The sequence below is a fragment of the Carlito syrichta genome, unplaced genomic scaffold (genome assembly GCF_000164805.1).
Source record: "Carlito syrichta isolate Samal-C Ts95f unplaced genomic scaffold, Tarsius_syrichta-2.0.1 Scaffold287889, whole genome shotgun sequence".
Taxonomy (NCBI): domain Eukaryota; kingdom Metazoa; phylum Chordata; class Mammalia; order Primates; family Tarsiidae; genus Carlito; species Carlito syrichta.
In genome coordinates, this window is record NW_007231985.1 from 43,081 (window position 1) to 67,583 (window position 24,503).

Below are 24,503 nucleotides of genomic sequence, written 5' to 3' on the forward strand. Positions count from 1 at the left end.
GCCTCGCTCATTCGGAGGAGATGCCTCGCCTTCGCTTTCTCAGAGGACTCTGGAGCCACTGGGCATACCACCCTCTCCCTCCCATCTCTAGAGTTAATCTCCCCTGTCTTCCCTCCTTCTTCCCCTCCCATCTTGTTTCCAGTGCCAACCCTATGCCCTGAATCTCGCCTCATCTGTGGGAGGACAGAGCTGATGCTGGGCCTTACAGACTGGACATTCACTCACTGAGGTCCAGTGGTTTTCAGTCGCCCCTGACCTGTAAGGAAGGTAACCAATCATCCTGGTTTGCCTGGAACTGAGAGGCTTCCTGGGACATGGAACTTTTGGTGCTAAAACAGAAGAGCTCCAGGCAAACTGGGTCGGTGAGTTACCTTACCCATAAGCAAGTCCTGGGCCAAATAGAAAACTCCACTGGAGCACAAGACTTCAGGATAAAAGCAGAGAAAGGGCTAATTAGGTTCCAGAGCTATTTAGACTCTTGGATACTTTCTCCTATTATACAGAAGAGAGTGGTATTTGCACAGTTCCACAGGGCCTGGGATCATAGAATAAGCTAGGCTGCTTGGCGTGCGTGGCTCGCGACTCACCAGCATGCTTCTGCCTCTCGTGAACACTAACAAGATGCAAATAAGGCAGGCTAGTGTTATTGCAGGAAAATCCGAGTCCACTTTTGCATGCTGTTTGTTTTAGTGGCAGATGACTGAGAACACACCTTGCAGCTGATGCGGCAGGTATACTGTGACAATCTGAGAGTGGCTGGTGGATGGTGTTTATCCAGGGAAGACAGGAGGGCAGGCACTTTTCAGGGACTGGGGAGGGAAGAAAGGGTCCAGCGATTGGAGATGAAGATGAGCCAGGGCCATGGCCAAGGGAAGGAAGCCCTCCAGGGGGCCTGCACTCCTGGGTCAGCCCCTCAGGGGCCAAAGCACAGCTATTTTAAGACAAGGGGATTTAGGGCTCAGGTGGGATTTTCTGCCATTGTTTATCTGGATTTCTCAAAATCAGAAGCTAGTTCTCTGGAAAACTGCCAGCTTTAAAGCTGTTTTGCTTTTAGGTATTTTTAGCATTCCCTTTTAATTTAGTAAAGGTTTCCACTGAAGATGCCCCTGGGTGTCAGCATGCTACAGGGGAACCAGGGATTTTAAAAGACCCTGTGGAGGCGGGGCCAGAGCTGGCAGTAGACTACCCCCCATACCTTGCTGCAGTTAACCCTTCCAGTCCAGACTGTCTGGTGGGTTCCCACAAGATCTGTCTCACCTTTGAGGGTTCCTTGAAAGGTTCGCTGTAGAGGCTGCGTATTCTCCTGCGATCAATGACCTTGTTGTCAGCTGCTGTTGGCTTGTTGGCCTCTCCTTTGAACTGGGCACTGTAGCTGGTTTCATGTACCATCTTATCATCTGGGGGCCTGTACTGGGGCTTGGCTTTTATTGGCTTCACAGGCTTGATATCTGTCCATGCTCTGAATTCATTCCTGTTATTCAAAGAAAGCACAAGTGATATGAGACACCCTTTGTCTGGAAGCAGCGCTCCTAACATAGGGCTGCACTCAGCTAGCTCTCAACCAGTGGTTGTGGCGCTGGCCGAAGTGTGGCTGGAGGGTTAGTGTCACTATCTCATTGTGAAAAGTACGAGCTTTCCTTCTTGTGAAGTTGACCTCCACTGTGGCACAAGCAGTCGTACATTAGAGAAAGAGCTCAGGCTCCCAGCTCCACACTGTGTGGCCATGGGCAGGCAATTATAATCCTCAGACTTTGTTTCCCCAATCTCTAAATAAGGCTGAAAAAACCTAATCCATTCAGTCATTCATGAGTTCAACAATTATTGAATGCCTGCTATGTGTTCAGTTTAAGAAAAGTTGTGGAATTCAATGCGAAAACACATTAGGTATACTATCTGGTATAGTGAGGCCTAGCAACAAATGCCAATTCTCGTCTTCCCCTTTTCATGGTGACGAACTTTTGTTGTCCAGAATCCTTAAAGATAATGCCTCCCTTTATTTAGATAGCAGAGGGCTTGCTTCTTAGGGTCAGAACATCAACAGTCCTAATCACCAAAGATGAACATCCTGTGGAATGTCTAGATGTTTGCAGATCTTTAAAAAAATTTATTTTTTAGTTGGAGTTTCACTCTACTGTCCAGGCTTGAGTGCAGTGGCATACTCACGGCCACCGCAGCCTCGACCTGCTGGGCTCAGGTTATTCTTCCACCTCAGCCTTTCAAGTAGCTGAAACTACAGGCGCATGCCACCGGGCCTGGCTAATTTTTTGATTTATTGTAGACACGAGGTCTCGCCAAGTTGCCCAGCATGGGCTCGAATCCCTGGGTTTAGGCAAGCCTCTCGCCTCGGCCTCCCAAAGTTCTGGGATTATAGGTGTGAACCACCGCGCCCGGCCTTGATTGCAGATCTTAAGTGAGCAACATGTACCCAACACGATTTGAACATCACAGGTAGGATGTGTGCTGGATGTGAATGTGCAGGGGAGTCTCCATGTGCTTCGACGTGAGTAACTCTTGGTCCTTACTCTAACTGATCCTCATCTGCTGCTCTTTTAAGTCAGTGAGTCAGTTTTCTTGTTCTCAGGAATCCCTCTTGTGGTCCCTAATCAGCTCCTTCTAATCTGCTGTAGGGCTGGAAAGTGGATGGCCCACAATGTTCAAAATAGGTCAAGTGAATGTAGCTGCTGATGGAGGCCGCAAGGGCCCAGTCTGTTTGCACAAGCTCTGGTGCATAAGATCAGCGACTCTGGAGGTGTTTACCGGGTCTGTTGTCATTTGGGGACACAAGGAGCTGTGTTGTGGGAAAGGAGGAGTTTGCATATGAATATCTGTGGAGTCAGCTTTCTCCAGGGCCCTCTTTCATCTTGATAACTCCCTCCTAGGGCCTGAGAAGAGCGCTGGGAACAAGGAGGCTATGGGAGGCAGTAGGAAGAGCTTAGACTGCTGTGGAATTCTGCTCTGCTCTTGTGCTGCCTCTAAGCAGCTGCGGAACAGGCCTCTATCCTCCTCTGAGCCTCAGTTTCCTCATTTGTAAAATCAAGGAATTGACAAGACAAGGTCCTTATGTCCCTCTAGTTCTGAGGCTGTCTCAATTGATAAGTCGGTTTGGTAACACAGAGCCACTTGATTGTTATTTGATCTCTGGGATTTTCCAGGGGAATTGGCTCCTATGTGAAGAGACCCTCCTCTAGGTTTGAGATTCATCTTTCCAGTGCAGCCTGGGTCTCCACCTAGATGTCCCACTGCTCTGGTTTGAATGTCCCCTCTGACACTCATGTTGAAACTAAATCCCCAATGTGGCAGAATTGAGAGGTGGTGCCTTTAAGAGGTGATTGGGTCATGAGGGTTCTGCCTTCATAAATGGATTTATTCATTAATGGATTAATAAATGAATGGATAATGGCCAAATGTGTTGCCACAGGAGCAGACTGGTGGCTTTATAAGAGGAAGGGAGACCAGAGCTGGCGCATGTGATTCTCCGTGCTGTCTTGGGACTCTGCAGAGAGTCCCACCAGCAAGAAGGCCCTCACCAGATATTATTCCCCCTCAACCTTGGACCTCCCTGCCTCCAGAACCATGAGAAATAAGTTTTGTTTCTTACGAACGACCCAGTTTCAAGTAGTAATACATACGCAACAGAAAACGAACTATGACACCCGCCAACAACTCGGACCAGCATCCCTAGACCTGGTTGTCCTGCCTCTCCTGCCAGACTACCTTTCCCTCCTGGTCTACTTCTGCTCATCTTCACCCATTCATCCACAGAGTCTTTCCTGAGTGCTTGTGGTCTGCCTGACAGGATGCTGGGTGCGGTGGAGCCCAAGTCAGTAAGAATAGGCCCTGGGCTCAGGACATGGGAGCCAGAGGGATTAGAGGTTACTCCAGGACGAGAGGGTGAGAGCAATGAAGGAGGAGGGGGTGGGAATCATGGAGGAGGAGCTCCTACCCCAGCCCAGGAGGGAGGGAGTTGGCTAGAGAGTTGGGGGCAGAATCCAGGCAGATTATCATATGCAGAGGTTCAGGACTGGCACAGCATGGCACCCACAGGGGCCTGCAGGCAGTCTGGGTGGCTGGATTCACGTCTTGTGGTGAAGGGCACAGGAGGCCAGACAGATCATGGAGGTCCTGCCAGCCACACTGTGCTGTGACAAGGAGTTGCCAAATGATTTCAAGCCAAGAATGAGTGCGGCCACATTCATTTTTGGAAAGCGAACTCCGGCAGCTGTATGAATGGTGGGCAGAATGGGAGAGCAGAGGCGGGAGGCCGGGCAGAAGGCTTTGCGCTGAGGCAGGGAGAAAGTGGAGGCCAGAAGAGTAGCAGTGGGGGCGGTGAGAAGGGCACTGGGTGAAGAGGGAGAGCAGGCCAGACTTGGAAATGCACCCGCTGTGGAGGTGTGGGCCAGGGAGGAGTCTGGGCAGACTCCAGGACTTTGGCAGGCGGGTGATAATGCACCTGCTGAGATGGAGACTGGGACTTGAACCCTCCTGCTTGTGTTCATGGCACTCTCGCCCCATTCCGCAGCAGGGCTGGGTTTGCTTCCTGTCCTCACCACTCCTCCTCCCTTCGCCACCTTCCTTAGTTTCAGTCAGTTTTCCAGACCTGCTTCTGAACCTTTTGGCTCCACACATAGGCTTAGCATTGGCCCATGGGACATTTGGGGCTCTGGACACCTCAGTCTGCCAAAGGTTCCAGACCCTCCCCGTTCCCCTTCAGAGCCTGTGAGACACTTCCCAGCACCTGGGTCTGGGCCTTCCAGTACCAGGCCTTTCACCTGGCTCCAAGCATGGGGATGGCAGGAACCTGGATTCCCTGTCCTATCCTGCCTGCTTCTAGAATTAGGCATGAGATGGCATTCACTATCCCTAAGCATTGTTTCTGGGTCATCTCTTGCAGGCCAGCCTCTCAGCCTTCTGCGTCTCTGCAGTGGCCCCCGTGGGCTGGAGAGTATCTCACTTGTGGGCATCATCCAGGATGTGTCCTGGTGGGGAATATTTGTAACCCTGATCATAACAACTTCTGAGACCTTGCTCATGAGTTCCATACTAGGTTCCCTAGTTATGACAGACTGCTAGGTTCAAACCCAAATTCCATTTCTTAGAACCCTTTGAACTCTCCATCAAACCTCCTCTAGTCATGTGCAACAACTAACTTTATGTCCTAAAACCAAAATTATCTACCATTTGTTATTACCTTTTATAAACGCGAGGGTTATCTTTTGGTTTCTGTTTTTGTATATTGTCTATAATCCTTATAAAAACCTTGAAGAGAGGGTGGTATAATACTCTTTTTGTAAAGGAGATAAGCAAGAGGTTAAGTGGCTAGCATAAGACAACACAGCTGGCAAGTAGCAGAGATGGAGTTTGAGCTCAGGTTGGTCAGGCTCCACCAGCCCCATCCTCCCCACTGCACCGCAGCGACGTGCTAGAGCTACGGGGCACTCGGCCGGCCCCCATTGGTGGTGCCTGTGTAGGGGTTCCAGGCTGCTGAATGCAATGCTGGGGAGGGGTTACGTGCCACAGACTGGACCAGATGATACCTGAGTTCCTCCAGCCCTGAGATGCTTGCCTGGGAACAGTATGGGTCACACTTTTGTGCAGGTCAGGCTCACTGCCTCTTGCTGAGAGTTTATGGTCCCCTGTAACATGGTCTTCCCCTCCTGTGCAACCACACTGCTGCTCGATCATTTACTCATCTATTCATCCAGCATTTGTCCAACACTGGCCACAGGTGTGGCATAGGGCCCACAGGGATGTATGTGTCAGCCATGATTGAGATGTCTGTGGTTTAGGGTGTCACGTGTGACCACGTGTGATCCTGAGAAAGGGCAGAATTAATCAATGGGACAGAGTTCAGAGGGAAAACAATGCTTCATTATGCCTGGGAGGGTGATTAAAACAGGGAAAGGGGCACTGAAGGCTGTAGACAGAGAAGTGGATGAAGGGAATTCAGGCGCCAGTCTGAGTCTGTGTGGCAGGATCGGAGAGCAGGTGAACTGAGTGGGACGGTTCTCAGCTTTTGGAGGGTGGGCTTTTGGAGGGTGTGCAAGGTGACCGGCTAGGTGGGAGGTGAGCCAGGCTACACAGAGCTTGGAAGCCATGTCTGGAAGCACGTGGCAGGCCTGGGAAGCCGCCGAAGTTTCTGAGCAAGGCAGTGCTGTTTCCCCATGGACAGTGCCCTCTCCTATCAATCCTGTCCCAATTTTAGCTATTCTTAAGGCTCAGCTTAGGGGTCACCTTTTCCAGGAAACTCTCCTGGGTTACTCAGCCCAAATTTTCCCCTTTCTTGGCTCCTGGCCTGTATACGATACTGAACAACTTTGTGTTTACTACTCAGTTTCATGCTGTTCTTCAAAATGGGTCCATTTTATCTCTCTTAAGGTATAAAGTACTTAACCGGAAATTCATGACAGAATCCCACTCTTGGTCTAGTCTCATTTGCATGGCGGCAAAGGACATCCTACATCAGAATGAAGGTTAGGAGTCAAACTGGGCTGGGCCCCCAACCCACCTGTCCCACTAGTGCTCTTCTCATGCCCCTGGTTGCCACTCAGGACTGCGCTCCCTGCTTCCCCTACATTTCTCATGGGATCTAAGGGGTTGGCATTAATGGAAACAGCTACAGCTTGGTTTCATTTCCGGCCAGCTCATGTCACTTCGCCCTGAGCCCTTCCTTCCCTGCTCCCGATGTGCTACTTGGTAGCACAGGAACACCTTACTCTGAAGTCCTGCTCCTTCCACCATCCCATATCTGGGGGTGGATATGAAACCCAAGCTTGCCTTGGGGTCCTTCAAGCTCATGGCCACTTTGGCTCCTGCCAGCAATCGCAAGAAGGCACTTCCTTCCAGCCAGTTTGGGTATGTGTGCCACAGCAAGACTCTGGGCATGCTGGGAGGCTCCTACCTCTGCAGGCTGCTACCCCGGCATCCCAGAGAGGTTTCATATGTCACAGAGACAGGATGATCTCCAGCTGTATCAGCAAAGGCCCACTGTCCTCTCCATAACAGATCCACGGGTGGCCCTTGGTATCTGAGACTTAATGCATGATATATCTCCTATAACAATCCCTGTGGGGGCGGAGGAGGATCTAGGACTATGCTATTCCCCAGTGGGCAGGTAACTGCAGCCAAGTGGGCCAGCTCAGTGCATTCAGAGCTGGGTTTAAGTGGCTCCTTGAGACCTTATTTGTGCTGGGAAAATCTATGGTGGGAAGGCTAGGCGGTTCCAACCCCCTATTCAGGATTCGCAGAGCCAGGCCCTGTCTGAGCCGCCTCATGGAGATGTCGCAAGATTTTGTTTTTGGCTGCTCCCCCAGAGCCTTTGTATAGTCATGTAGCCAAGTTCAGAACAGCTGTTAAAGCAAGACATTGGGATCTTGCAGACCAGGCCAGTTTTCCAAGGAATCGATGAACACTCTACCTTCAACTGCCTCTGTCTGGTCTCTCCGTCCCTGCCTCCCTGGAGGCCTCAGTATCTGTTCTCCCTGGACCATGGCATCTGGACCACAGTCAGAATCCTGATCCTGTCTCCTTCCTTTTGATTCTTCTAGAAGAAACAGGAGGAATCTTCCTCTAGCTCAGCTACAAGCACACTACCTCCTGACTAGAACACACCACCAGGCTCCAGTCTTCTATGGGAGGTAGTTCAAACTCTGTGATTCTTCAGGATGGCACACAGGCCCTGTGACCTGGCCACAGGTGACCTTTCCAGTCTCATTTCTTTATCTTTGTCAGGCATTTCGTAAGCATTCTCTGTGTGCTGGGCGTTGTGAAAAGCTCTTTAAACACCTCATCTTATGTAACCCTCACAGTAACCCTTGGCAATGAGTACTGTCACCTATCTTGCTGGTGAGGACATGACCCAGGTTGCCCCTCCCCAGAAACACACTGCATTTTCCTACCCCTGAGATTCCACTCGTGACACTTCCATACCTGATATGCTCTTTCCTCCACATGTCCAGTTGCTGAAATACAACTGGATGCCCCAAGGCAGAAGCATGCACCCTCGCCTTCAGGAATCTCCCCCTGCTCTACGGTGGGATGAGTGTGTCCTCTGACCTGCGACTGCCCGCAGGCCCACTGTGCTCTATCACCCAGAGGCTACCTGTGTAGAGGCCTTTCTTCCCTCCCAGACTGTCCTTTTGTAGCCATGTAATCCTCACTGTGTCTAGGACAGGGATGTGAAATGCGGCACCCCCTCCTCCGGCTGCCCTGGCCAGGGAGGGGCATAAAATTGCTATACAAGCAGCTCATGGCATCCGCATCACTCCCTACATATGTTCACAAGTCCTTCGACACTCTTACCTTAGGTAGACAGCTCACTCCTCTTGTACATGGCTGGACTTGGGACTCCCTTGTAACAAACAGAACATGGTGGAAGTGGTGGTACGTAACTTCTGGGGATGGGTCATTAAAAGCACTGAAGCCTCCTCCCTGTTCTTTCTCTGAGATCACGCTCTCTGGACAGCAAGCTGCCATGTCATGAGGACACTCAGGCAGCCCTATGGAGGGGGCCATGTTGGGAGGAACTGAGGCCTCCTGCCAAAAGCCATGGGAGTGAGCAATCTGAGAAGTGGACCCTAAGGCCAAGTAACCCTTCACATGGCTCATGAGAGACCCTGAGCTACACCCACCCAGCTAAGCCATGGCTGTGTCTCTGGTTCTCAGAAACTACATGAGATAATATTTTTTTTCTTTTTCTTTTTAAATTAAATTAAATTTTAAAGATGTGGGATAGGCCAGGCTCGGTGGCTCATCCTGTAATCCCAGCACTTTGGGAGGCCGAAGTGAGTGGATTGCCTGAGCCCGCGGGTTCGAGACCTGCCTGGGCAACTTGGCGAGACCTCATCTCTACAATAAATCAAAAATTAGCTGGGCATGGTAGCGCACGCCTGTAGTTCCAGCTACTTGGAAGGCTGAGGCGGAAGGATAGCTGGAGTCCAGCAGGTCGAGGTTGCGGTGGCCGGGAGAAGCCACTGCACTCCAGTCTAGGTGACAGAGTGAGACTCCAACTCAAAATAAAATAAAATAAAATAAAATAAAATAAAAAAGATGTGGGATAAAATTCAGGGTTTGGTATACAAATGTTCATTATGCAGCTACCCTTGTTGATGAGGTGTGCCCCTCCCTGCCCTGGCAGTTTATATTTATTGTTTTAAGCTGCAAAACTTTGTTACACAGTAACAGATTCTAGAATAAACCCCAATCAGAAAATTTTCTTCCCATAAAAAAAGAGTTTAAAACATTCTCGCTTCATCTCAGCAAGATAGAAAACACAGGTGAAGCCGGGCTCGGTGGCTCAGCCTGTAATCCCGCGCCTTTGGGAGGCTGAGGTGAGTGGATTGTCTGAGCCTGCGGGTTCGAGACCCACCTGGGCAGCGAGACCTCATTTCTACAATAAATAAAAAAATCAGCCGGGCGTGGTAGCGCATGCCTGTAATTCCAGCTACTTGGAAGACTGAGGCAGAAGGATCGCTGGAGCCCAGCAGGTCGAGGCTGCGGTGGCCGGGAGCAGCCACTGCATTCCAGTCTGGGCGACAGAGTGAGACTCCAACTCAAAAAAAAAAAAAAAAAGAAAAGAAAAAAGCAAACACGGGTGTAAGTAAAGAACAGAAGTTCAAGTTCCCAGAAGATCCGCAGCATCAAGTTAATGGAGAGGGTCATGCTCTGGTCATAAGAAGCTGGGGTGAACGGTCTGCAGCCTTCACAAGAAGGGAGCAAAGCCTCCTATGTAGAAAAGTTGATAGAGACACATCTGCCTTGGGGCTGGGTCATAACCAGAAACAAAGAAGCACAGGCCATCACAGGAGAACACGATGTCTCAGAGCACACAACACATGTGAGGCTCAGGGAAGAGCAGAGTGAGGTTGACAGGGTGACCAGCACAGAGCCTGGGCCAGGACAGTGACTAGAAGGAGAACCAGCTCTGGGGTGAGACATACCTGGGCTCCATCCTAGCTGAGGGCCAGGGCCTGCATGCCCTGAACGCTGGTGAACTCGTTTGGAAAGGATTTATACAAGGCCTACTCGCAGGATTGCTATCGGGTTTACAGGGGGAAGAAGGTAAGGCAGCTCTTCAGCTGAAGAGGACCCAGATATTTGTATCAGAATTACAAAGCCCATGGTGGTTAAGTGTATAATAAATGCATTTGGTTTTCATTACAGAGTTGTTCATTCAAGAAAAATTATTGCATGTCCTCTGTGTTCCAGGCACAGAGCTAGAAACACAGTGTGAACAGGCAGACACAGCTCCAGCTGTTGTTGTCAGGTGGGGAGCTATAAACAACTACACATATAATTGAATATCTTGATTGTGATTGTTGTATTTCTGAACGCTGGAGTCAATGTTCTGGTGCCCAGAGTGGGCAAAATCTGGGCAGCAGCTTCCAGCACCAGGCTTATTTCTAAGTGCATTTCCAGTTAGACGTGAACAAAGCAGCATTCAATGAGTGCCTGATTAATTGAATCTCCAATACTGAGTATCCACTATAAACAGATGTTCCCTTTTTAAGGCCTTGTTCCACTTAAGAAGCACACTTGCTTGCAGTGATTTGAGGGGAAATGCCGAAAGAGTGATTCTAGAGGGAGAGACTGAAGACAGCAGGTCACTGATGAAGCCAGGTCCCAGCAAGGGGAAGAGGGAAGATGATAAGGGGGAGGGTCTGGCCCTGGAAAGAAAATGTTGTAGATGAACAGAATGAGACTGTGCTTTCATTTCTGATTTGAAAAATGCTGACATTTACAAGAAACAATGAAATAGAATCATATAAGGAACAAGTTTTACTGCTGTGAAGAATATGTGCTAATTGGTACAAATCACTTCCTTTTTTTTCTTTTTTTTTTTGAGTTAGAGTCTCACTCTGTCACCCAGGCTGGAGTGCACTGGTACGTTCATGGCCACCACAGCCTCAAACTGCTGGGCTTAGGTGATCCTTCCACTTCAGCCCTTCAAGTAGCTGGAACTACAGGCACGTACCACCACACCCAATTTTTTGATTTATTGTAGAGACAAGGTCTCACCAAGTTGCCTAGACTGGTCTTGAACCCGTGGGCTCAGGCAATCCTCTTGCCTCGGCCTCTCAGAGTGCTGGGATCATAGGCATGAGCCACCATGCCCGGCCTTGAATCACTTCTTGACAAAAATGGAGAGACAGAATAATGGATTGCTGCCAACTATAATCATATAAAAATTCCATTTCTCTTCCCATAAGAGAAATTTATTTATTATGTATTCATGTTTGTATTTATTATTTATTATGTATCTAAATCCATGGGAAATAAAATTCTTTCCCCATCCTCCTCATAAAAAATTTTTCAACATTCCTCGACAGCTTTATGGAGGAACAAGACAGTGCTTTTAAGTCTTAATGGTCTAAAACCTTACCATAGTTTTCAAAGGCAATTTCTGTTGTCATAGAAACATGGCAAACCTCTGTTCAAAAATCTTGCCTATGTTTGTTAAATTAAAGGGCCCTTCAAGAAGGAAAGCATGTCCTTCATGGACTCTGATGGAGGTAGTTGGTGAGTACCCAGCTGCCAGGCTATTGTCAGGCGGTGGTTAAAGGAAGTAGGATCTGTGGATTAAAAAGAAAAAACCTGAGCCCAGAGGGTTGTGAGTGGCTTAGTGAGCTTTTCTCTCCTTTTGGAGGGGATTGGAAGATGGCTTCCTCCTGACCAGAAATGACTGGGTCAAGAGAGGAGATTTACAATCTTTGTTTGAGTATATGCTTGCATGTATCTCTCAGTATCTTTTGTGTGAAAGGGAGAAAATGGTATGGTTTAGAGAATACTAGCATTGTAATCACTTAGGATCACTCTTCTTGTTCATTAATATCCAATAAGGACATGTAAACCACATATGACAATTTTCTAAAATGAGAAAAGCACATAGTGGACAAAAAAAAAGATCAACATATAAAGAAAAATTTGAAACTAATCTGAGTAGTTAACGGTGGGCAATAATCCTCCCTCTCTTGTACATTAAAAAGATCTGATGGGGTAACAGTTGGCAATGATAGGTGTCAAAGCTCAGGTCCCTGGGATGGGTAAATAACTCATTCTGCACGTAGCTGCCATCTAAGTCTAGTAGTAGGTGGCACGCAGCTCTTAGGCCTCATGCACCTGGAAAACAGTGTCTCACAAAAGAAAACCCACGTGCACAATGTACATAGAATCATGAGGATGAATAGTTAAAAATTTAAACCACTCAAACTAGGAGTCAGTTTAGAGCTACACAAATTAATTTAGGTTGCAGTATTTAACAGGAATTGTAGAAACAAAAATGGTGCAAAATAAAAACCCACAGTTGGCAGAGGCAGAGGATAAGAGTAGGGAGTGTGGTGAAGACAAGTACTTTGCAAATACACCTCAAGTAGAAAAAAGAGAGAGATGAAAGGCTCTCAGTGTATAAGAAAATTCCTCTCCTCTCCCTCACATCATTTCCCCATTACTGTCTTGGGTTATCAGGCCAAGAATGCTGTGCTCGTGCCACAAGAACTTAGGAAAGAAGACCTTGGGGAAAGAAAGCTACATTCTTTTTGTGACTTGGGTCCCCAATAATCTGTGTTCATCCTTGCAGAAAGATGGTTCCCTAGACAGAAAGTAGGACTGTTGAGAGTGTTGCCTGAAAGGTGGTAGGTAATGCTCCTCCTTCTAGGGACAGACCTAGAATTCCGGGAGTACATTCCTATGAGATGATCTCTAAAAAATGCCAAGAACACAGCATGGTACATTTTGGGAGGCACTCAGTCGAAGTCTGCTTATTCTTTTGTGTGTGTGTATAGAATGTTTTAAAACAAATAATGTTTTTAAAACAAATAAAGCTGGTACTAAAAATAACATTATTTTATTACTTCTTGAGAATCTTGATAATTTAGTCTTTAAAATGTAGCTTAATTATAAGGAAATACTAGGAAAAACCTTATGTTAATAAATTTGAATGTATAGGTAAAATGGACAAATTACAAAAACCAACTCAAAAATAAATAGTATCTGAATAAATCTATATTAAGTAAATAAACTGAATTAGCAATTTAAATTTGTTACACAAAGAAAGTCCAGTCCCAACCGGATGGCTTCACTGGTGAATTCTATCAAACATTAAGGAAAAAAATAAATACCAATCCTAATCACATCTTTTAGAAAACAGAGAAAACAATTCCCAACTCATTTTTAGAGGCCATTATTACCCCGATGCTCTGATACCAAGTCAAAGATGTCACAAGAAAACTACAATCCTATATTCCTCATGAATACAGAGTGAAAACTCATAGCAAAATATTAGTCAATCAAATCTAGCAACATATAAAAAGATTTAAATGTCATGACCAAGTGATGCTTTTCCCAGGAATGCAAAGTTAGTTTAACATTTCAAATCAATGAATGTAATACACCATATTAACAGAATAAAGAATAGAAACCATATGATCACCTCATTAGATACAGAACAGCATGTGACAAAATCTAACATGATTTTTAAAAATCTCATCAAACTGGGAATAGAGGAGAACTTGATTAACCTAACAGAGGACATCTACAAAACCCTACAACATATTCAGTGGTGGAAGCCTCAGTGCTTTCCCCCTAAGATTAGAAACAAAGTAAGGATGTCTGCACTCATCACTTCTGTTCAACCTTCTACTGGAGGTCATAGCCAGTAGAATAATACAAGAAAAGACATCAAAGGCATACAGATTATTTAAAAAGAAGCAAAACTGTCATTATTTGCACGTGACATGCCCTTGCATTTAGAAAATACTCAGGAATCTAAAGAAAAGCCACAAATAAGTGAGTTTAGGAAGATTGCTGGACACAAAAATAAATTGTATGTCTATATACTAACAACAGACAACGAGAAAACGTTAAAAAATCTATCCACAATAGAATCAAGAAGAATAAAGTACATAGGAATAAATTTAACAAAAGAAGAGCAATGTCTGTACACTGAAAGTCATATAACATTGCTGAGGGATTGAAGAGATATTATAAATAAAGATATATACTATGTTCATAAATTAGAAGATTCAATATTAAAATGCCAGTTCTCTAGAAATTGATCTATAAATTCCAAGCAACCTTTAACCCAGCAGAACTTTTTGTAAAAAATGACAAACTGATCTTAAAATTTATATGGAAATACAAAAGATCTAGAATTGCCAAAAACAATTTTGAGAAAGAGAAATAAAGCCTAAGGATTTATACTACTTGATTTCAAAATGTATAAAGCTACAGTAATCAACTGTATTACTGACATGAGGCCAACATTTCTCATGAATACAGATGTGAATTCATAGACACATAGATCTATGAACAGAATACAGATTTCAGAAACAGAGCTTTCACACAGTAGTATAGTGAAGCTGCCTCAAATTTGTTTATGGGACTGATTGTTAATTTTTCAGGAATTTGATGAGCTGATTGTTAAACTATCGGTAGTTTGAAATCAGCAATGAGAGAATTCACAGCAGGAAGTTGGCAAGCACTACAGATAAAGTTCTTTTTCTCCCAGACAGTAGTTGTTAGACTCATACCACTGGCTCATGTATATGGTCAATTTGTTTTTGACAAATGTACTACAGTAATTCAATGGGGAAAAGACTTAACCTTTCAACAGATGGTGCTAGGAATACTGGATATCCATAACCAAAGAAAATGAATCTCAGCTATTACTTTACACTGTACACAAAAATTAATTAAAAATGGACTACAGATCTAAATGGAAACTCCAAATCTGTAGGACTTCTAAGAGAAAATCTCTGTGACTTTGGGGTATGCACAGATTTCTTAGATATGACATAAATCCCCCCAACAATAAAAAGAAAAGAATGATAAATTCACATTTATCAAAGTTAAACTATTTTACTCTACAAAAGATGTCATTAAGACAATGAAAAGTCATCAACAAGGGTACCTGCATAATGAACATTTGTATACCTAACCTGAATTGTACCTCACATCTTAAAAAATAATAAATAAATAAATAAAGAGACAATGAAAAGACAAGTCATAGTCTGAAAGAAGATATTTGTAAAACATATATCTGATAAATAATATAGATCCATATTATATAGAGATCTTTAAAAAACTCAATAGTAAGAAGATAAACAACCCAATTTAAAAATGGGAAAACATTACTAGACATTTCACCAAAGAAAATATACAAAAGGTAAATAAGCACATGAAAAGATACTCAACATTATTAGTAATTAGAAAAACACAAATTCAAACCAAAGGGAGATAGCACTACACAGCCACTAAAATGGCTAAAATAAAAAACGCTGACAATACTAAGTGTTGTCAAGATTGTAGAACAACTGAATTGCTCCTAAATTGCTGATGGGAATGTAAAATCATACAGCCACTTTGGAGAAAAAAATTTTTTAAGTTAATCATACACTTACCATGTGACCTAGCAATTGTACTCCTGAGTACCAAAGATAAATGAAAACATACATCTAAAACCAGTTTGCATATGAATGTTAATAATAGCATTATTTATAGTAGCCAAAAAACTGGAAACAATGAATGAGTAAACAAAACAGGTATATCCATATAAAGAAATACTAAAAAGAAAAGAACCAATAAAGATGACTCTTAAAAATATCATGTTAAATGAAAGAAGCCTAACAGAAAATACTACATATTGTATGATTCCACTTATATAAAATTTCTAGAAAAGGCAAATTCTAGAAACAGAAAGAACATCAGTGGTTGCCTCTCCTAGGAAAGAGAGGGGGGATTCTAAAAATGTCTTTTGGGGATGATTGCACCAGTGTATAAATTTACTAAACTTTATCAAAATATTCACTTAGAAGGGATGAGTGCTATGTCCTGGTTTTCTTTGCACCAGTTGACTTCTCATGCTGTGTTCCTCATTATGTCTTTCCTAGTTTCTCTTGGGGGCCTGGGAGAGCAGAGGTGGCGTCTGACCCATGTCTGTGTCCCTGGTGCCTGGTTTCGAGGTTGTCACATTTCAACATGCACTCAGTCAGTGTTGCTGAGCAAATGAATAAACACCCGCATCTCTACTTTTTTAAACTGTAAGAGTGACATATAACAATTACAGCTGGCTATCCCTTTTCTTTTTCTTATTCATTTGTAAGAATTCTCAGAAAAAATGTAAGTCTTTGAGATTAAAATGTAAGTATTAGAGATAAAAATGAAAAAGTCCTTTGTGACTGTTTCCCAGTTTGCTTTCTTTTTTTGCTTTACAAGGGGGAACTCCCAAAACTTGGAGTTTATTTATTAAAAATTGTGTATTTATTCTTACATGTTTAAACTCCAGTCACCTTCAAAGTACTTTCTGTTTGATGCAATACACCTATTGAGATGCTTTTTTTTTTACTGCTCAAAACAGTTTTTGAACTCGTCAATTTTGATGCATTTTAATGCTTCTACTGTTTTTTGTTTCACCTCTTCCACATCAGCAAACACTCAGACTAGTGTGGACAGGTGCGTTCGTAAATCACCCCTCATGAAATGGGCAAACATGTTGAAAGACTCTCAAAAAAAAAAAAATCACTGAAGCAGAACGCAGCCTCTTGCAACAATGCTAGCTGGTACACTGATGCTGATGGGTTCCTAGAACACTTACCTAGTGGGGAAGCCTGGACTACAAGAGGCCCACCCTCCAAAAGATAATTATGGAGTTTTTTGGGTCTCCCCTTGTATATCTCTATACGGGCTTTAAGTTTGTACATGGCCTAATCTGTCTTCTCCCCTAGCATGTCTGCTCTTGAGGCTATGCTCTAAAAGTCCTTCTCTAATCCACATTTGTGTATTTATCTATAATTTCTTCTTTGTATGTTTATGTACTTAATCTATATGTAAGTCTTTAAGCTGTTGGGAATCACTACTATTTTTTTCTTTCTTTTTTTTGTAAGTTTTAAAAAAAGTTTATTAGAGAAAGAAGAGAAAAAATAAAGGGAGACACGCCAGAGTTGGCATGGGCGAAAAACACTGCCGGGAATCAATATTATTTTCATGTAGTCTGTCAAAGTGGAAGAAGCATAGCTGCACTCACTATTGTTGAGAATGTGGGGAAGCGTGGCCTGGCCCAACACAGCGGGCACCACTGAGCCCGAGGGCCCCGAAAAGTTTCTGGTACATCGTGGATGCTCAGTGATTCTTTGTTAAATACGTAAACCAGTGAATTGTTAAAGGCTCCATTAATTAGTTCACATATCAGCAAATATTAGTAGTATATATTAAACAAACATTAGTAATAAGTGGACAAGAAAGCATTTTTTTCATGTAAAACAAACTCTGGATTATCATAATGTGTGAAGCCTGCAAATTATTCCTCTGTGTGGAAATTTGAATGCATTCTACATCTGACAGTCTGGGGTATAACTAAACCTCAGAAATTAGTAAATAATATTGAATATAAAAATGTTAAACAGGTGATCCCCATGACACCATTTTTGTTGCATTTGCTTATTGTTGCAAATGGTCCTTCAGAAGTGGTGCCCACTAAGCCTGCCTTGGGCTGCCCACCCTGCCTTACCTGGGGTAATGGGAGCTTTAGGGCCATTCTGAGGAAGTGTAGCCTGGTTGGAAGGGGTGGGCAGTCTAGGGAGTGAATCACTGACTGCATTTATACAGGCACGACTCACCTTTCATGGCTTCAATATCATTCTTTCCTTTTCACATTGTAATTTTACTTTCAGCACATTTTCTAGCAACCTGATAACTCCAGGAGAAATAACAGAAACACTTGGAGGTGTCAGAGTCTGAGAAAATGTGAGACTTTTTCAGGCCATGAAATCCAGAGAGATTTCCTAAAAAATGGGATATAGAATCTCATCATGAAGCTATCACACAAATTCAGTCACTTGCCGGCACCAGGGTGACAGTGATTTGGTGTGGCTGACACCTTTAGAGGCCAGCTATCCAGGGGCAGCAGTAGGGCCTTAGCTACAGGACTTCCTTAATCCTGCTCCATAGGAAGGGTGGCCAGAACTCACTCTAGCACCCTCAGTGCAGCCTGGCAAGGCTGAAGGAACCCTGGGTCCCAGAGAGGTGCAAGATCTCTTTGAGGTGTCAAGGTCAGTCAGAGTCAGACTGGAATCCAGGCCTGTTCAATGCCATGTCTAAGTTCCACAATCTGCTCTGCAGAAGCTTGAAGCACCTTCATCGTTCTACGTCTGTATGGCCAGTCTTTGCCTGGAATTTTTTTCTTCCCTTTTCTACTGGTAAAACTACTACTTCAAGATGCAACTCAAATATAGGCAAATTAAGCAGTCGAAAGAGACTAAAGACATAGCCAGCGTAACACATGAGCCCATCAGAAGAAGGTCCATGCGCCTTAGAATGGCCTGTGTCACCTGCACACCCATCCCCTGCCTAAGTCTTCTGACTCACATTCCACTGATCAGCAAACACTTACTGAACACACACCTTATGCATAGCAGGTGCTCAGCCAACTTTTTTTTGAGTCAGGGTCTCACACTATTATCCAGACTGGAGTGTGGTGGCATAGTCATGGCTCACTACAGTCTCGACCTCCTGGGCTCAGGCGATCCTTCCACTTCAGTCTTCGAAATAGCTATGACTATAGGCACACACTACCTTGTCTGGCTAATTTTTAAAAAAGTTTATTTTGGTAGAGACGAGATCTTGCTATGTTGCCCAGCCTGGTCTCAAACTCCTGGGCTCAGGCAATCCTCCTACCTTGGCCTTCCAAAGTGCTGGGATTATAGGCATGAGCCACCGTGCCTAGCCCCAGGTAACATTTTAAATATTGTTTTATGCCTCCGAGCCTCTGTTAGCTATTCTGTTCTGCAAGCATTGAGGATGCACCCTTGAGTAACACAAAGATATGAATGGGCCTTTAAGAATGTTCAGCTGAGTCGGCAGTGAGCCTCACCAAACAGGGAAGTCAGAGGTGCACACCAGGGCCTAAAGGGAGCTGGTACCCTGGAGTTCAAGGGCCTCACTGAGGAATCTAAGGGCGGTTTCAGAAAACAAGTAGGGGTTTTCAGGCAGAGAAGGGGAGGCACTGAAGTCCCTATAATCCTTCCCTCCTCTGAGCTTCCCAGAGCTGCTCATTGGAAGAAGATCATCTCCACAAACTCATTAACCTAACCCGGCGTCAGCACTTGGTGCCACCTTTAGCGGCATTTCCCCAGGCAGCCTGGAATGGCAGGTCTGAGCAGGCCATGTCATGAGCATTCAGCTGGGCAAACAAAGCCCTTCAAAATACCTATCTTTGGGGGAAGAAATTAATATTTCAAAGGGGACCTCCTTCACATCAGTACCCTGCATTCGTTATCCATTGACTGCATAGGTCAGCAGGCTGGTGTCCTGTGGCCGAGGGGAAGGAGGAGAAGAGGATGGCAGAGCCTGCCATGAGCTGGACACTTCACAGAAACATGCCCTTGCCCTTAGTCCCCACAATGCCATAAAATGGGAGCTTTCTTCCATTTCAGTAAATGAGAAAACTAAAGCTCAGAGAGGTGAGTGATTTGCTCAAAGGCACACAGCTAGTAAACAGAAGACTAGAAATCAAATTTGAGAGTGAATGCCTAACTACAGACATGACATTTTTCTGTTATTCTACATTAATTAGTTTCTGTTTAGAAAATGAAAAACAAACAAAACCCTAAGACTTTTTTTCTTATTTAAATATCAAAATAAGCCAGGTGCAGTGGCTTATAATCCCAGCTACTGGGGAGGCTGAGGCAGGAGGATCACTTGGGCCCGGGAGTTCAAGGCTACAGTGAGTCATGATCCTGCCACTCCATCCTGGGTAACAGAGTGAGACCCTGTCTCTAAAATAATAATAATGATACAGAATAAAGAATATGTCAAAATAAAATTTGGTGCCCCAACACATGTGCAGATTACAACACCAGAAAGGAGACATACTTTGGCCTTTGCCGAAGATATGATCAGCATGATAAAATGACCTCTGTTAATTACACACCTAGAGAATCAAGGCCAGACTCCCCAACTGGACATCGCTTCCAGTCAGCACGGCCCACCTCTGTAGGCCCAATGCCTCCCACTCTTGTCCCCAGAGCAGCTTATCCACACTCCCGTGCATGCACCTCCGGTCTTTACTGACACTGTTTGCTCTTTCTAGAAGGCTCTTCCAGCCCCTATGCTCTTTGCTTGGCCTCGCTCACGTCCTTTCTTTGACCACCACTGACCTCCACAGCACATTCCACTCCATTGCAGTCATCTCTGAACAAGCCCGATGCCTTCTCTAGACTGGAGCCCTGGAGAACAGGCGCTGCATGTGAGTCCCCAGAGCCTAGCCCCAGACCAGCACAGAGCAGGTGCTCAGAAAAGGCTTGCTAAGTGATCATGACTGCTGGGAGTCACACAGTAGCAGAGCTAGGCAGGCACCTAAAGACTTGCCCCTTATTTAGGGTGGAGCGGTAAGGTGAGCCACCTACTAGAGCTCAGACTTGACTCTGGAAGCAGCAGGAGCCACTCAAGACCTCAGAGTGACACAATGAAGTGGTCGGAGAGGTACTTTGTTTGGGTGACTCAAGTCACTTGGGGACAAGAAGAAGCTGGGGATAGGAAGAGGCTGGAGGCTGTAGAGTCACACATGTTTATTTAATGATGACCAGACTTACAAGTTTAGTGTCAACTCTGCTAGCAGATTATTTAATTCACTTATTGAGAGCCCACAGCAATTAGAAGATGGCTACTCTTTGCCGAGGGCTACTGTGTACCCAGTGCTTTGTATTCATTCCTTAATTTAATCCTCAGGGCTATCTTTTAAGATGGATATGATGACTTTCCATTTTGTGGACAGGACACAGAACTCAGAACTCAGAAAGTTGAAGTCATTTGTCTAAGTTCTCAGAGGGGCTATGATCCAGGCACTATGTTAACACCTAGGGAGGAAAGACAAGGAAGCCCCAGTCTAGCGAGGGGCCAGGGGAAAAATAGATGATTTGCATCATGTGGTATGAGAGGTACCATATCCCAGGGAAACACAGGGGCTGAAGAGGCCCAGAGCAGGCCTGTGGTCAATGGTCCAGGGCGATGGGTGACAGAAAAAAAGCATGACACCTTGAAAACAGGTCACTGTCCTATTATTTATCTTTTCTCTTTTTGGAGCAATGCAAAACTGTTTAAAACTGAAAAAGAAATGACTGAAAGCAGAGGGGAAAACACGCAGAGCATCACTGCACAAGATTCAAAAATCATCTTCTCGCTCACAATCATTCACCACAGAGGCTCTGGCACACGGCTCCCCAGCAACGGGTTGGCCCATCTTTCTGCCTCAGGAAACTTGCCATTAGGAGAGCCCCAGGGGTCCTGGAAGAGAGATGGCTGACAGTCCAGCAGCAGCTGGCCCCAACAGGCCTGACACTTAATTGGTTTTCTGTGAAGGACGGTGTTCAGACATAAACCGATTTGCGGGGGATGGGGGCAGAGCACCAGGGTGCTGTAGTGGGAAAGCCAGCAACAGAGACGCCCCCAAATGCCCACCACTCTGCACATGTCACTGTGCTTGCATGTACGTCCATGTTGTACAAGTCTGTGTGTGCGTGCTCGCTCTGGCCAAACAGTAAAGAGGGGCGGGCTGGTAACAAAAGGACACGGAAAAGGGGTCCTCTCCTGTTAGAAATTGATTTGCTTTGAGATGAATCATGATAATGGTGACGATCATGGAGGCAGCTGATATACGGAGAACCTTCTCAGTGCCAGGAACTGTGTGCGTACATCTTATGCTCGGTCTTATTTAATCTTCACAGAGACCAGATGAGGAAGGCACCATTATTATCCCTCCTGTTTTACAGAGGAGGAAACAGGAGCTGAGGGGGTTAAGGGTCTTGACCTTCGACAGCAATAAGTGGAGATACTGGGAATAAGCAAGACTAATAGTCATGTCCCAGGACTGAAATGGAAGATTCAGCTGGGCCCTGAGATAGATCCACATTCCAAAGTGGGGCACAAAGATGCAGTGCAGGATTTCCAAAGGAAAGGCTGAGCACAGTGGAGAGAGAAGGTGGTGAGAGCTCTGTGTGCTGTGAAGGGACCACATGCCCCTTCAGCTAAAATCAAGAGGGGTCAAGAACACCCGGATCTTGGGGGCTGTGGTGGGCCAATAACTGTCTCGTCTGAGAAACCAGAGGATCAGGGGATAGATAGCCAGTTATTGCAGGAGTACAGTGAGGGAGATATGGCTGTGTTGGGGTAACTTGTGCTCTCCGTTTGTTAGGGTAAAGAATGTATGTGCAGCTTCCCTGGAGCAGGTAGGGTCAAGAGGCCGGCTCAAGGGGAAGACAGATCTCACCAGAAAGAAAGTAGAGGGACTACAGTATGACAGGAAGGAGGAAGGAGTATGAGACCAAGTCAGAGGGATTCACATTTATCAAGAGACTTGACGGGTGGGGGCCTCCAAAGAACCCAGCAAAGCACGCACAAGAGAAAGAGTCCACCTTGGACACTCATTGATTGAGAGCACTGATCACCATGACTATGCCAGCCCAAGCAAGGACCCTCTCGCTCCCCGTTTCCCTGCTCTTGCTCACTGAACGCCAGCCCTGGAAAGCCACAATTTCAACCAAGGATAGGGGATGAACTTGTCCCACAGAAGAAAGTTAAAGGGACAGAGGGAGGCAAAAGTAAAGTCACTTTGCAATGATGTCCTATGAGTTGCATTTGTCCAATGTAAAAGTTACATTTACAGTTAATAAACATGTACTGTGTGCCAGCAGCTTTAATAATGGATTTACAAACTATCTAATTTAATCTCAAACCAACCCTTTAAGATAGAAGTTATTACCCTTAGCTTACAGATCAGAACGTGGAAGTTCAGAGAGGTAAAATGACCTGCCCAAAGTCATCAAGTTGGCAAGCAGCACTGGGACCCAAACTCACAAGGACAACAAGCCTGGGTCTTTCTACTGTATCTCAGCTTGGGACTCCAGCAGATCAATCTGCAGTGAAAGTAGTTCCTAGGATGGGAACTTTTTTGGTATCTTGCATCAAAAGTACATTTTTTTTCTGAATTAATTCTGCTCTCATGCATTCAAAAAGGATTTCACTATGCAGAGTAAAAGACTTTGCTCTAAAAACTAACACAAAACGTATTGCTTTATTTTGAGACCAAAGGGATTGGAAAAAGTCTATTCCACAGCTGCCATCACTTGACTGTCAAAGGGCTGATATATACTGCAGTAGTCAGAAGCATGTTACTATTAATAGCTCTAGAGCTGAATCCAAGTTGGTGAAATAAGGCTGTAGATGTACACTGGCAGGGGGTGGCAGTGGAGGTATCTGGAGGGAGCAGTTATTAAAGGTCAGTGAGGGCAAAACAGGAAGGGAGGAAGGAAGGGGAGAAGAGAAAAAGAAAAGGCAGGGAAGTGAGTCTTGTTGACACAGGAGCAAAGCCTCTTGGTCATGAACCACACGCTGAATTCTGCTGTCTCCTGACATCCACAGCAATGAGCGATCTACCAAGCACACATCCAGGACTACCTTGGAGAAGAATGCTTGGTGAAAACACACTGTTGGCTTTCTTTTTCTTTTTTTTTTTGGAGTTGGAGTCTCACTCTGTCGCCCAGACTGGAGTGCAGTGACCGCTCCCGGCCACCGCAGCATCCACCTACTGGGCTCCGGCGATCCTTCCGCCTCAGCCTTCCAAGTAGCTGGAACTACAGGCGCACGCTACCACACCCAGCTAATTTTTTGATTTATTGTAGAGATGAGGTCTCACCAAGTTGCCCAGGCGGGTCTTGAAATACTGTTGGCTTTCTAATCGTGTACATGACTGATGTGAGGGTGCACATGTGCTGCTGTGCCCACCATCGCCACCACCGTCTTTGTGGGCAATACTCAAGAGTCCAATGAGGCTTCCCTCTCTACCCGCCCCTGGAGATCCATCACCAGAGTTAGATCTGAATCCAGCATGTGGCTTCTGGGCTTCAAAGCCTCCCACCTTCATTGGTGAATTCTATGGTCCTTGGTCTTGGTGTCAGGGTGATATTGATCTTGGAGAATCAACTGCAGCATATTCTCTCTTCTATTTTTTCCTTTAATTTTTTGTTTTAAAGATGTGGGGTACAATTCAGGGTTAGGTATACAAATGTTCATTATGCAGGTACCCTTGTTGATGAGGTGTGCCCCCCCCCTCGAAATAGTTTGTGAAAATTGGTATTTATTCTTTTTTGAATGTTTGGTAGAAATAACTGACTTATTTATTTTTGTAACCATTGCACCTAGCACATAATTGATGTTCATTAAAGGATATTGAGTTGAAATAAATGTTTTTATAATTTTATAATATTATCTGATATAATGTATTAGGAATATTTTACTTAAAATTATAAAAGAGGTTTTAATTTGATATACCATAGAATGTCACAGAAGTCCAGATCAGAGGCCAAATTTCAGACTATTTATACCAGGGTTTGAATTTTATAGTTGTGACCTAGTAGTCAGTCCTAAAAATAAATTCCCTAACATTTCTGTGGGTGCTGGGTAAAATTCTTTCAACTTAGCCCTGCCCTGATTTCCAGCTTCCTGTCTGTATCCTTCTTGAA

The 24,503-nt window shown here is 45.0% G+C and overlaps 1 protein-coding gene across 1 annotated transcript in view; it reads right to left on the reverse strand.

The window, feature by feature from the left end:
* Nucleotides 1-24,503, reverse strand: part of MAP6 (microtubule associated protein 6) — an 85,355-nt gene that overhangs the window by 18,816 nt on the left and 42,036 nt on the right. Inside the window, exon 2 of the mRNA XM_008053121.2 lies at nt 1,258-1,471. Within this exon, the coding sequence (XP_008051312.1) occupies nt 1,258-1,471 (214 nt within the window). The remainder of the gene's footprint in view (nt 1-1,257; nt 1,472-24,503) is intronic.